At 39.4% G+C, this 14,950-nt stretch overlaps 1 protein-coding gene across 3 annotated transcripts in view; it reads right to left on the bottom strand.

Moving 5' to 3' along the window:
- The window catches only part of ARHGEF7 (Rho guanine nucleotide exchange factor 7), a 118,941-nt gene that overhangs the window by 68,207 nt on the left and 35,784 nt on the right, over window positions 1-14,950 (bottom strand). For 2 of the 3 annotated variants that reach the window (XM_031046124.1, XM_031046126.1), the window contains exon 3: window positions 1,627-1,711. In XM_031046124.1, coding sequence (XP_030901984.1) covers window positions 1,627-1,711 — 85 coding nt within the window. Of the gene's footprint in view, window positions 1-1,626; window positions 1,712-3,871; window positions 3,936-14,950 lie in introns of those variants that run through there. The other variant, XM_031046125.1, reaches the window with a different exon arrangement.

The raw sequence follows: 14,950 nt of genomic DNA, 5'->3' as shown, positions 1-14,950 counted from the left end.
TACCAGTTCTTCTCTTTCTACAAATAGCAATTGAAAACTTGATCCCACCCCTCTGAAGTCAAGAATGTGATGGAGTGTGTATCCATAGCAGCCTTTCATCAGTCTTTGTGCTCATTACGCACACTAATTCCACCATAAAAAAGGCCCATCTCAGAAGAACCTGTGTCCACTTGAAACTCTTTAGAATCCAGATGGGGATCTGAAAGTCATCTTCCAATACTAGAGTACAGAGATATGAGTCTAAAATGCCTTCTACACAGTCACCCAATTAAAGAAAACTGCTTGGAAGAACAAACAGTTCTTGGCCAGGGAGATTTATGCAGTGCTGCTTCCTCTTAGGAATGAGGTAACACCACAGCTTGCATGTGGTTTTGATTTTGGTTGCCATACCACCATCACCCCCCAGTGAAAGGGATTAGCCTGTGTTCCTTCTAATCCAGATGCAATTGCAGCTTTTTGATGTGGGCATTAATCTACCAATGTCTGGACCAAACAGCTGCACTTTTTCTCCCCTTTTAGGACAGTTATGGTCAGTGTATAGCAGCTTTAAAGATGTGCTGAAATGGTCTGCATTTGCAGACCATTAATTTGCAGTTAAGATGAAAAGCAGCATCTACAACTGCTGTAAATAGCTCCAAAGAGGTTCATAGTATTGCTCCATGCCCACTCATTAGAACTAAGAATTTGATTGTAAAACTCACTCCTGAGAGTGTTCTCATGCAGGGAGGGGAAGTCACCAAAAATAAAAATCTCTGTTGTAATGAATCCGAGTAGTATTATAAAAGTAACAAGGGTACTTATCATAATACTACTAAACAACAAAACACCAATCCACACCACTGACTCATCAGCTTCCTTTTCTTCCTCACATAAAAATTGACAACTATGGTCCATTTTTTAATTATCTCTCTCCCCAGACTCTAATCTGATGACCACTATTGGAACTTGCTGCTGACAGCATAAAGCCCTACCATAGAGCAGCAAGAAGCCTAAAAAGGGTCACCAATGTTAACATTTCTTGATTGTCCTTGGGTACAGACAGCATGATTTAGTGCAGCCTCACCCCACAATGAAGCATGGACACTTCTCACTTGTGTGTTATTTCTACAGCTCCCTCCTTCACACCAAAGAACTTGAGGTGGGTGCTCATGACTTCTATCTGCTATTTAAATAAAATATGCATGGCTTAAGAAATCCAAGATGTTGGCTATCCTTCTGTTACTTTCAAGAAAGGTTTGTACCAGGGAAAGAGGAGTGGAGAGAATAATAAAACCTTGGTGAGATTGCTCAAACATGGGAAGACAGAGAGGAGCAAAAGTTAACTTCAGTATTTCAAACTGGGGGAAAACTTAAAAACAGACAAGAAAAACAGGCCCTTTCACTACGAACTGTTGCCAGCAAAAAGGCTCAGCCTTAGCTCCACTGAGAAGCTTCCTTCTGCAGAAGAGACTAGAGAACTCAAGAAGGGCCACTGTCAAAGTCTTAACAAATGAACTGCAACAAAACATCTTTAAAAATGCTGCACTTATTCCTTTTATAATGCATGTATAAACAGGTATAAATACACACTGATGTGAGTTAAAGGTAACTGTAAGTGAGCACCAAGACAGAGCAGAGTCTACTTACCTGCAGTCACCTTATTTAAAGCCACGAGAGAGCTGAGAACTTTACTGAAATTTTGTCCCTGATACAGGTCATTTGCATCAAAAGTCTGAAAACAAAAGAACATGCAATAAGTCATAAAAGCAAGCCTTAAAACTAAGCATTTCTATGGTATCATGCAAACCACAACTGTAGAAGTTACCAATCAAGATATCAGAGCCACTTTTCAGTGGCTCTTATGGACCAGTAAAACAATGTGGTCTCCCCCATCCTTTAAAAAACAAACACCCTTCTCCCCTTTTTTAAATAGAGAATATAGAAACAGCTGCCTTTGAGAAAACCTGAAGAACATATTCACTAAAACTATCAAGTATTATTTAAATTACAGGAAAGTTGAGCAAAATGTAATTATTAGAAGAGAGATGCTTTCCTCAGACATTTTGGCCAAAAGCGTTACTGGGTACCATTGCTGTTGGCATACTTTTCGTTTTCTTTAGCAGCTCACAGGCACTGTATCTGATCATGCAGAAAGTACTTTAAAAATTACTACAAATACTTTTAAAAGTACTACACAATGTACCTGCTGTCTCTTTCTTCTAAGAGACATAGAGGAAGGCTGCACTGCCAAAAATTAATGAATTTTAGAAAGAGTAAAGTTGCTAGATAGGTCAGATGGAGAATGAGGTTTGGGAAGGGGAGATATGAAAGACAAGGGTTATTTTATTTCTTTCTTAACTGTGGGAAAGAGATCCAAACCTTAAACTATCTAGTAGAAAACACTCCAGTAACTTTCAAGCACTGGCTGATGACATTAAACATCTGGATTTTCGGGGGGGGAAGAGGTTTTTAAAAAGAATAAAAAGAGAGAGACCCATAATATTTGCCTGAGGTAATGGAAACACTCATCCAAAGTCTCATGAAAACAGCTCTCACAACAGACTTTGCACAGGTTCAAAGGAGTCTCAGTATTCCCTTGTGCAAGACTAGAAAAAGGACAATAAAAGATAGCTATTACAGTTGTTCCAATTGATTTAAGAAACAGAACGAGCTTCAGTTTTCCCCAGTGTAGCAGTTTTTATCTAAAAAGTCAACAAAAAACTCGTTTAGTTACTTGATAACAGAGCCATCCCACAGGCACTATCAGGAAGTCTGTACCCCAGAAAGCAGCCTCCATAGGCAGGAAAGGAAAAACAAAACATATTCCCAGGGGAGAATAAAGAAAGGGACAAAGGAAGGCTTAATTTAAGCGAGAATTTTAATGAAAGCTACCTAAAGTAATCAGAAAAGGGGCTGCCAGACCAGTTAGGGCTGGTTAAGTGGTACACAGCAAAGGCAGAGCAGATTTAGGAAACATTTAATGACAGTGGTGTTCAGTAAGACAAAGAAATCTCCACAGGTATTCACAGTATTTGAGGTACTTGTATATGTCAACATGCACACTGTTTCCCCCTCAGAGTGAGGATCATCTCTGGTCCCAGCAAGAAGTAGTTCCACCTCACATACATATGCTGACATTTCTCAGGCTCAGGTAGTGTGTACACAGCTCGTAAGAACAATTCCACAAAACAGATGCAGAATCAAGTAGAGGAGAACACTAATATACTTCAAGCAGTTACCACATACATAAATAACTATTTCATCATGTTTTCTCTGGGATACAGATAATTCAAAGACATCTCTTATTTATTTGAAGCTATAAGGAATAAGGAGAGGGACTAGGGAATTGCCTAGTTGTGAAATTCCCTGAAACACAGGGAAGTGTTTAAATATTATGCATGCAAAAAAGACATTAAGCAAATAAGAAATAATTTCACAGAAGAAAAAAAAAAGCTGTGTTAAGTTTTATTAATAACGTAATTTATAATAGATATAAAAAAGGATACCAATAAGGTGACAGCAGAACACACAAAACCTGGCTTAAACACAAAACCAGATTAGCTGCTCAAAATGGGGAAAATATTTACGCTGTAACAGAACAAGAAAGCATCAGGAGCGTAACATTTTCATTTTTAGCTACGTGCTTATTGTGGCAAGTTTTAAACAAGCAAACTACAAGTATGGACAGAATCATGAAACAACAGCCCTGATCCTAAATAAATGAAATACATGAGAGGCATTTGTGTTGACACCAGAACTGTATCAGAAAGATACTACAGGGGGGAGAGAGAACTATTAAAAAATGAATGTTCCAGGAAAAAAAGTATTATAAAACTATAGCTTAAATTTTAAAAAACTTCCATATATAATCCTAACTTTATTTTAAGCTCACCTTCATTGTGGATTGTGACAGAGCCAGGAGCTCTCCAAAATCAGGCTAACTGGAGAACAACAGGATGAAAGGAAGTCTCGTTTCCTGCTATGCTGAGACTATAAGGGATACCAACAAGGATTTGATTGGAGCATCCCAACACGTATAGTGCCATAAAAAAGTCTGTATCCAGGACTCACATTCAGTCTGCTGCTTCACAGGAAACAACACAATGGAAGGATACAAGAAACATTCACTTCCTTGCAATTTTACGTAAAGCAATTCTGACAGGAAGCCCTCCTCAACACTCTCATGGCCATTATGTTCACTAGTAGCATTTGATAACAGGGAGGGGGACATGACACCCTCCAGAGAAGTTTCCTCCTAACATAACAAATGTTTAAAAATAAACTAACCTAGAGATAAAAAGTGAGGGGGAAAAATGCTTAGCTGCTCTAAAGTCTTGAGGAAAAAAAAAAACAAAGCCCCCACAAACCTACACAACAAAGAACCCCACCAAACACCCACATCTTTATTCTTAGTGGAGGCTTGTTCATTTCACAATGTATTTGAAAACTCTGACACGAGTAAAAGCATCAAGATGCTTTAAAAGGAGCTTCCATGGGACTGACAAAGAAAACAGTCTGCTCCAGGTTTTCAAGAAGTCCAACTTATATGTAGTCTATGATCTTCATTCTGTTTTTTAAAGATCAGCTGTGAGAACTAACTCTTTAAAACATCATATTTTGAGTGAGAGTCATTCAGTAACTTCCCTATTCAGTGCCACCGGATGACAAACATCCCACTCATACAACACCCTAATTCTGCCACTGCAAGAATCAAAGCTGAATTTTGAGATCCAAGTATCAAGCAGAGTTATTTTTACCTTGCAAACTATTACCAGATAGCAAGGTCTGAATGCTAAATTATCTTCTGTAATACTGGCATAACCCACCTCTCAAATCATGTCAGAAATACAATATGAATTCAAACTTGCACATGCTTACAGCTTTTAAAATCTAAAAAAAATGCAAACACTTAGAAAGATGTTACCTTGGAAATATTGAGATTTGTGTTAAGCATTAAGTGAGAGACATCTATAGACATAAAACAATACTTTATGGGAAAATATTTCCAAGTATGCCCTTGCTTTCCAAGCAAACGTTTTTAACTCTGCAGAGATTCTGGCTGTGATGAAGTTTATTCTCCTGTTCTCCAATTCTTATCTTCCACCAAGAGAGTCTGACAGAACATTAATCAGGATGCAAGTATAAAACCATCATAAATCAGATAAGGACCCAAGCAAGCCAAATCTTTTGAACAAACTATTTAATTAACAGGCTTTTGTTTTTATGAATTCCACAGAATTGATCATATGCAGATATGCCTTGTATAAGCATTAACATGAAGCACGCCTATCAAATACAGACAAGGACCATATTAGGAACCTTACACTGGAAACACTTTGCAATTTATAAACAGCTGGGAATCAATGAAATTCAAGCTAAGCAGGCTCATCCACATATGCCTCTCAGTACTCACCTATTTTACTGGGTTTTAACATCCTCCTCACGTTGTTGTGTTCTCCCAGGACCCCAACATTTAACGCATCAAGTATCTGCACTGGTTTCAGCTGAGATAAAGTTAATTTTCTTTATAGCTACTAGCATGGCCTATGTTTTGGATCTGTGCTGAAAACAGTGTTGGTAACGGGCATGTTCCAGTTACTGCTGAGGTGCTTATACAGAGTCAAGGCCTTTTCTGCCTCTCATCCCACCAGTAGCAGGCTGAGGGTGCACAAGATGCTGGGAGGTGACATAGCCAGGACAGCTGTCCCCAACTAACTAGAGGGATATCCCAGACCACATGGCATCATGTCAGCATATACAGCTGGGGGAAGAGTGAGAAAGGAGGGAACATTTAGAGTGATGGCATTTGTCTTCTCAATTCACTGTCACTTGTGATGGAGCCCTGCTGTCCTGGAGACGGCTGAACCTGCCACCAGTGGGGAGTGGTGAATGAATTCCTTGGTTTGCTTTGCTTGTGTACACAGCTTTTGCTTTCCCTGTTAAACCGTATCTATCTCAACCCACGAGTTTTCTCATTTTTATTCTTCTGATTCTCTTCCCATTCCACCACGGGGGAGTGAGAAGTGGCCATGTGGGGCTGAGCTGTCAGCTAGGGTTAAAACATGACAATATTCCAGGCAGATGTTGCATTCTAGAAGCAGACCAGACCAAACTGCCCAATAACAAGGGGTGTTGTGTGATCTGCAACATTATGCATATATTCTAAGAGCATAAAACACCTTTCCATCACAGGACAGTGACTGACAAAGCCTGCCTATTGCCCATCCTGACCAGCAGGTTCTGGTTTCCCTTTCCACACCCCCACCAATTCCAAATATACCAGCCTGACTTCCCATAACTATGCCTGCATTTTTCTGCCCCTAGGATTTCAGTTGGCTGCAAACTTTATTGCTAAAAAGTTACTGACCTCTTCCAGGTTGTTAATGAAATGTTAACACAGCGCCAATGGCCGCAAATCCCCATAGCAAGGTGTACACTGGATGGCCATTCCACATTTGTAATTGTATTAAAGCCTATTAATAAGCCTGTTTTTAATTTCATTTCACATGAGCCATATTGACTTTTCCATCACTGGCATCTCTTAAATACCAAATGAAACACATTAGAGAGCCATTTCATGCACAAATTGGTTGTTCAACTATTAAAAGCCTCTAATTTTAAAACAAGACTGACCTCTGCATGCATCTGTTTAAACTCCATCACGTTTAAAATGGCCATGATAATAATCATCCACTGAGAGTTAGTGGTTTAGACTTCTGTTCAAGTGTTATGTTCTAATAGCCATAAGGAAATAAAACTAACATAACAATGCTCTTCACTTATAGCCCTGCAAAAACCAGTACCTACAGAAACTGGAAAAACATTAACTAAGGAATTAGTGAAACAAAATTAGAAGACAAGGTTGAGAATGTAACTGGGGAGCAGACTAAGGCATGCACAGCAAGCCTGCAGCAGCATTTCTTAGCCAAAACATTCAGTTTCAAGGCTTCAGGTATCCTTTATACTTTTCATGCCACCCTTTCAGCCCATTAAGTCAGAAGCCAGTTATGGAGGGAGCATTTTTAAATTAAGGTATTTTGCATAAGGCCAGGCCTACAACTGGAGACAGGAAAAAAATAATAAAAATTGGGGGTGGTTCAGGCAAGCTTCCAGACATAAAATTTTTCTTCACTTCTCTTACCTTGCATGCATCCTTAAACCACAGAGCATCAGGAAGACTGTATCTAACAGCCGTTATAAGAAAAGTTCACATAGTGCTTAAGAGTAAAATAGAAAGGCTTTGCTTAGTAAGTATTCCCTTGCTAGACTAGCACCTTGAATATACACAGGTATATTCCAGTATGTATTTGCAGTAGATATTATCATTTTAAGCATCTGTCTGACAGAAATAGATGACAGCTTTCTTTACAGCACTGCACCATAACTGCAGGCGGCTGAGGAGCTGACTTATGAGCAGCCCAGACATTTGTGCAGCACAGGCAGAACTACTGATGCTAACCTCACCAGGCAGCCCAAAATAAGTGGTAAGCCCTAGGCTGTTTTACTAAACCAACAGGACACTTTCCAGCTCAGTTTGATGGCCTCAGGCCCCTAACACCAAAGATTATGAGAACATTGGCTCACTCACACAGAGGAAATGAAAGGAAATGAGCAAGGTGACTTGGCAAAGCTCAGCAAGACCATGGACAACATGTCACTCCACCTGTTCCTAGTGCACAGTCTGAAATATTTTTGTCCATGGGAGCATGAAATAACCAAGCAACAGGGAATAAAGCAACTCATGGTTAGAAATGGGTGAGCTTCTTAAGAAACACTAACAATCTCCAACACCTCACTTCATTATGCCACCACCCGCAGTGTATTTCTACTCCTGGAGCAGCTGGCAAGAGGAAGCCACAGAGCCTATCCATGGTCCACCTTCCCACATTGACACCTAATCCACCCAAGCTGGAAAAAGACCCCATAGGTAAGCCTGCATGCTAAGCACAAATTTCCTCATTTCATCTCGCATTAGGTCAGCTCTGAGCAGTGCTGTGTCCCATTGAGCCATTATGCAGCAGCTGTTCCTGAGCGGTACATTATCATGTGAAAGCTGCAGCAGTAAAAAGAGAGATAAGAAAAGCAGGGAGCTATGACAACTGAGAGAGGAAGGGAAGGGGGGGAGAAGAGATGATTACAAATGTTCTGGAAAGCTCTGTGAAGCATACTGTTGCCCAAATGCTGTAATGCACAGCACAAGGGAGAGCTTAGGAAAAAAAAGAGTTCTGTTTCAAAAATTATTATAAGTCAAGAGGAAAAAAAGTTTGAAAATAACTGAGAAAACAGATCTGCAGTACAAGGTTTCTGTGTGATTTGCTAACAGTTCACAAGAGGAATTAAAACTCAGTGGAAAAGAATATATAAAAGGAGATCTGGAATTAATTTTACTGCTCCTATAAACCTGTTCCTAGAAAGTAAAACCTTAATTGTTCTAAAAACATCACATCACCTACAAAGCTTTATTTGATTCCTACAACTAGGAATACTTTTAAGACCCAGCATGTTACCTACAAAAGCAGCACAACCAGCACTAAAAATATAAAACCCGAAGTTTGTCTCATCTGCATGCACATCTCTGCACATGCATGTATCCAAATATACCTTTACCATACAAATTCTAAGAGCATACACACATAAAGGAGGGATAAAAGAAAAAAAAAAAAACAAACAAAAAACCAGAAAAAAACAACTTGTTTCAGAGTCCCTGAAGATGTGCTAAAGCTTTCCAGCTCCAAGATCTTTTTTTGCCCAAACCAGCTGTATCAAAGCAGTAATGATTCTAAAGAGCATTAATTTCAGATACTATGTAACATTTTATCTAAGCCACTGCTTCAAAGTCAAGATCTGAACATTTCCAAAACTAAATACATGCAACTTATTTTTCACCAACCCCAGCAAAAATGGCATAAAATCTACACCAAGAAATAGTTTCTGAAGATGAACTGTACAATTTCAGAAGCTTTCGAAAATCAGGTTTTAGACTGTAACATGGCAAGTCAGTATCCTCAAATTAATTCTTTAGTAAGAAAGTCATAGAATTTGGTATTTCTAACCATAAACTTCTAGTAGTAGCAAACCGAAATGGAATTAAAAAACAAAACAAAAAATGTAACAAAGAAATAGGAAGTTTAGCACTGCCTACATTTGTCTAAGCTTGTAAGAACACATAAGCCTGATCCAAATTTTGACCTGCACAGCAAGCCAAAAATTCCATCTATCACATCTTCATCCTAAATCACTTTCGAATTGCTTTGCAGGTTTTGAATCTTATCGATGATACCACACAGCAATAACCTCAGCTGGCATGGAGAGAGACATTCAGTGGCACACAGTATTAATACATGTTTGAGTACTAAAGCTTAAGGAAGCTCACACTCCTGGATCTACAGGCAAAACCAAAAGGTGTTGGAATGAAATTACAGACGATAACATTTGATTGAGACACTGAATTTGGGATGCCTTGGTACTTCCCATCACAACAGGTTACACCTACCAGCTTAGGTGAAACAAAGCAATAGCATAAGAATCTTCTAGTGGCAACAGAGAGGCACCTCAACAGGGAAATCTGTCCATAAGCATACCCCAAGGAAGATTCAGCCTAGTAAAACTCACCTCTGTTTTTTATATACACAGACAAAAACTATGTAAACTACTCTCCTAAAATAAATCAGGAACACAGCTGTGGAAACCCATGTAAAAATGCATGGGGAATACTGTGTGTAAGACAGGCAACACACAGGACCAAAAATATCCATGAATTACATGCTTGGAACTGAATATAAACAGCTCTGTTTAATCACTCTGTGATTAAAATGGTAAAAATTAATTTTTGGCTAATGAGTGCACAAGCCATCACAGACTGCCACTGCTTTTGATTAACACGGACATGGTTAAATAGTCATATGTTCTGGGAAAAAACACACGAGAAAGGTGAAGGATGTCCTACAGAATTAACTAACTTTTCTTTCTAAAAATAAGAACCAAAATCTCCACCTTATCCTTATCCCAACAGTCCCATTCCTAAGAACAAAAGAACCAAAGATATTTGAATGAGGAGTAAAAATAAGACCCAAGCAATTCACTCAGAGTTAAGTGCAATGCCCACCTGCTTAGATAAAGACCTGCCATACAGAGTAAGAATGATACATTCAGATGACCAAGATTAGGTGCTCAGTAAACTACAAATTAGATTAATTTCCTAAATTTCCTGATTTACGGGTTCTACTTAATGTTCTGTACTCTACTAAGGCAGCTACGGACCCTAGCAATGCTCCAGAGGTCAAAGCTCAAGTCTTCACAGTGAAATAACTTGTAAGAAATCAGCAAGAATTTTCTCCCAAGTGTCAAGTATTTTTCTTCCTGAAAGTGATTCTGTCATCTGACCCTGTAATGAAGATACGCACACTTCTGCAGTGCTTATCAGCATTGACATTACAGAAAAACTGCAATGGGTCTGTAATCTTTTGCTAAAAAAGAAGGCTCCGCTTTCATAGTGTTTCTTTTGGACATGAGGGACAAACCAACCTATTCAGCACTAAAGGGTGTGAGTGGACTAAAAGCCAAAACTGCCATGGGGATTGAATACAGTGTCACAGCTAATAGGCAGGCTTGCCCAAATTCTAGAAACTAAAGCAAACAGCAAACCCCACAGAACTAACAGGAGATTTCCCCAAATGAAACAGGCTGCAGAGAAGGAAAGCAGCTTCTAGGTCCCACTTCACACACAGCCACATCTTCCCCAAGAACAATGCTAGCACCTATTCCATGATTGTGCTTCTGATTCAGAGACTAGAAGCTTATACATAATGAAACCAGCTTATTATATGAACAGTTCATTAAAAATCAGTTTAGAAGGAGAAAGCCTATGAAGTCAGTTTTTAGGCCTTTCTTCAAGAAATGCTGATTATCAGTTTGAATTCAATTGACAGTAATTGTAACAGTTATTAACAATTATCAATTGAGCAGATTTGCAAGGCTACAACCCCCAGCCATGGTGTGTGGGTTGGACCTAGATGGTCTTTAAGGTCCCCTCCAACCTAAACCATTCTGTGATTAGATGTGAACAACTGCAAGTTATGGCAGTGGCTGGTCATGAGTGGTTACATTTCTTCTCTTTAAGAAAAAAATTAAAAAAAAAAAAATCACAGTAATAGATTATGGTTTTGGGAAGCCATCCCTTCATTCCACAGCTTCTGCTCCTTCAGATCCTGTTGGGCACCCATCCTTCCACCAAGCTCCTTCCAATGCCACCATGATGGAACAGCATGGAAAACACAGGCTTTCCTGAGTTTCAGTTCACAGGAAGTCTATCTTACTTTGTGAAGTACTATGTAAAGTTCACAGGTAGACAGCCACCTTCTCCTCCGTAAGTTTATAGATAAATGTCATATTTGCAACCAAAGTTACTGCAATGGAATCTGCAAACTGTTTCCTAGCCTAAGGTAGAAACATACATTATGGCTCCATCATTTTTATGTATCCAGAATTTCTTCCCAACTTCCCCTCCAATAATAATTTAAGAAGAAACTACTTAAGAAAAAGCCTTAAGGAAAAAAAAACCAATGAAAAAGTAGTTCTGGACAAACACTGGACCAATACTTCATGCTAACTGAAAGTAAGGAGAGCACTGAAAATGAACACAGTTCCTGAATATAATCACTAAGACCTGAATCATATCTGCTTGAGGTTTTACAAACTGCTGTTCACCAATGGCTGAACTCGACAGTGACACACGAAATTTTTTGAGGCTCAGAATAAAACAGCTTCTAAGGAAGGAGCTGATATATTCAAGAAACCTGCAGCTAGGTTTTAAACATTCGGAAGGGAAATGACTCCTTTTGCAATACCTGAAATTTAGATGTATTTTTTAAATTAAAGTAGTAAAGATATGCTAAACTCTGAACATCTCAATACTCTTATCTAAATAACAAAGGAAGGATGGCTTGCCTTAACTGATTTCAGATGTTTTCTGTCTAGATAGATGTTCTATCAATATTTCTCAACTAATTTCTGAAGTCTCAGCTTAGTTTCAAAAGCCATGCTGTATGGAAATAGAAGGGGCATATATAATGAAGCAACAATCTTCTTTTATATCATGGAAAAGCTGGAGAAAGAAAAAAAAAAAGGAAAATCAACTTCTCTGGGTCCAAAACAGGTTGTGTTACCTGCCATCCTGGTCTCCATTTTGCAGAACAGGGAACACTGGCTAAATACCAGTCTGAGTCACTACTATTGAGTATCACAGACACATAGGTAAGACTGCTGAGACACACTCCTTTTAAAACAGCAGTGCTCAGACACTGACACACCCTGAGCATGTTAGAGCAAGAATTGGGGGCAGGAGAAAGGAGTCTTCTTACTGCAAAAGACTTCATACTACATGAGGTTATCATCTGCCCTCTTAAAATAGCCTGCTGGCTGTTTTACTATGCTACCACGTGCTATAACCACAACTTAAATGCTATCACATGCTCACGTTTCATCTGGAAGAAATGCATACAGCCAAGTGATCAGATGATGCACAGATTCAGCATCAATGAAGAATGAACCACAGACAAAGCATGAGTCACAGAACCAGCCTCACTGACTTCACAGTATTTCACTTACTTTTTACCAGCACACTTCGAAACCTTATTTTTGTGTGCACACACACTTTTTAAAATAAACATATTAACAGAAGAAACAGTAAATTCTTGTAGCATTAAGTACATGTTAGTAGCTGAAGGAGAAAGACAAGTGGAATTCACAGTCTGAGATTTCTGGAATGGGGGTAATTTGGAAAAGCATGATTCAGTGTGGGGAAAATAAGCATGAAAAGGAAAAAGATAACACAGAAACACAAGAAAGAATGGGGGTGAGAGGGAGAGAAGTGCTACACCCGTGGTAATAAGGGATTTAATAAGAAATCTCAATTGCTTCCTGAATATACTGTGGAAAGCACCAAAAATTAAGAATAAAGGCTTTACTGAACTCCCATATAGCCTGCTGAAGCTTTCATTTAGAACCACTAACTGGAAAAAAAAAAAAAAAAAGTAACTCCAAAAGAATTAGCAGAAATTAACAAGCCCTCAAAACTAAGAGCCAAGATTTCAGGTTTTAATTAGATCGGAGCAAATTCATTTCAATACTTCCATTTCAAAAACTCACTGAAGAGCACAAAACTGCATATGTATACCCCCTGAGCTACAGCTCTTCCCAAACCCTTTTCAGTTCATAGCATACCATTTTGATATCAGGTAGTCCAAATATCCTTAAAAAGGAGCTTAGGGCTGGATCCCTGCCTCAATCCCAGGAACCTGCAACAATGTAATCCAAGGTCCGCTACCACTTGTAACACTCATCGGCATAGGATGTTAGACAGAATGCAGGGACAAGCCCCACCATCAGCTGCTCTGGGGACCATCCTGTTGCAGAGCTAGTGGAGCACCCTAAGCAGCAGCAAGGCAGCCAGAGGGCATCTTTGGTCAAGGAAGACAGAAAACTGCAGCCAATTTAATGCAACAGCCTGTAACTTGAGGGCACTCAGTAGCTGCCAGGCCAGCAGCCTATGAAGTGCTGGTAAAACATTCCTGTTTAGGATTCACAAGCAGACAGCTCAGGACAAGCTCTCCCATGCTCCCTTCTCCCACACCACCTCATGCTTTTCATGCAGGGTATCATTAAACTCTCACAGCAATCCATTTCTAGAAGCTGAACTGGCAGAAAATAAATCCAGCAGGAAGAAGCAGGAATTTTGCTGCAAGTTGCATGAAGTAAACTTGGTATTGGACAAGCTTAGCACCTGAGCTAATGCATGGGAGAGAAACATCTCATCTGTCAAGGGAAAAAGATTCACTTCAGGTGCTGGGAAACAACACAGTTGTTCAGATTATTTTCTGATAGCGGAGAAAGAAACAAATAAATAAAAAAATCTAGATATAAAAAAAACCCACCCCACAACCTGGCTACAATTGACCTTGAGTCCAATCATCCCACACCATGCAGATGTTCAGTAAGAATTTTCTGTAAGATAATGAACATGTAAGAACCTTACAGTTTACAGGGATATCTGTAAAAATTTCCACATTCCAAATATTAATAAAAGATGGCTTCTAGCAAGCTACAAGCAACAACAAAAATTAAATCCACACCAATTCCCCTTATTCATAGTAATGTCATAGTAAACAATCTGAAAAAAATAATAAAGATAAGTTTTCCAAGAACCTAGCTATTCCAAGAATTTTACAGTTCCAATTCATCAGCTGCTAAATTATATAATGGGCTTGGGTAGGCAAGGGCAGCTAGAGGTGATACTACAAGCAGTCCAGCCCAACAATATATGCCAATTCCCTTTTTTCCTCCTAAATATTTTCCATGGTTCAGGATTCTTCTAGCCTTATGCCATCACCTTCCCCATTACAGATGCCATAACTTTAATGCCCTCTCCAAAACACAACTGCTCACACTGCCTTCACAAAACCGAGTCCAGCCTCTCACTTGCCACATATAGTACCTCACTAGTACTGCCCAAACCCTCACCTAACATTCTGACCCAGAAGGCAGATCTTGGGTTTCCACAGCAGATGCTGAACGAAGCAAGCTTTGGCCACCATCTGATGAATGACACCCATACAGAGATACCTTATTCCTATCAAGTCTATGCAACCAGCTAACAACCACGGAGTCCATGCCTGTGGTAGGTGATGCCCTGAATAATCAGTAAGGTGTCTGTCTGCAGTCACCAGAGCTTGCAACCTTCTAATGAAGACTCAGGTAAGGCAACTATGTGCTTTTACAAGAGTTCAATGACTGGCAAACATTGTTTCAGTGTGAGCTCTTTTGCTACTCCTCTTGCCAACAAGATTTTCCAGCAAAGGGGCATACACTCCACTAAACAGCATCTAGGGATGACATCAGTGGAATCAGAACAAGCACTCAAAAATCACTGACAGCCTATCCATAACCTGCATCTAAAAGTTACCAATAAGGAAGA

Source organism: Melopsittacus undulatus, chromosome 2 (genome assembly GCF_012275295.1).
Source record: "Melopsittacus undulatus isolate bMelUnd1 chromosome 2, bMelUnd1.mat.Z, whole genome shotgun sequence".
Classification (NCBI taxonomy): Eukaryota; Metazoa; Chordata; class Aves; order Psittaciformes; family Psittaculidae; genus Melopsittacus; species Melopsittacus undulatus.
This window is presented reverse-complemented; position numbering and strand designations above follow the sequence as displayed.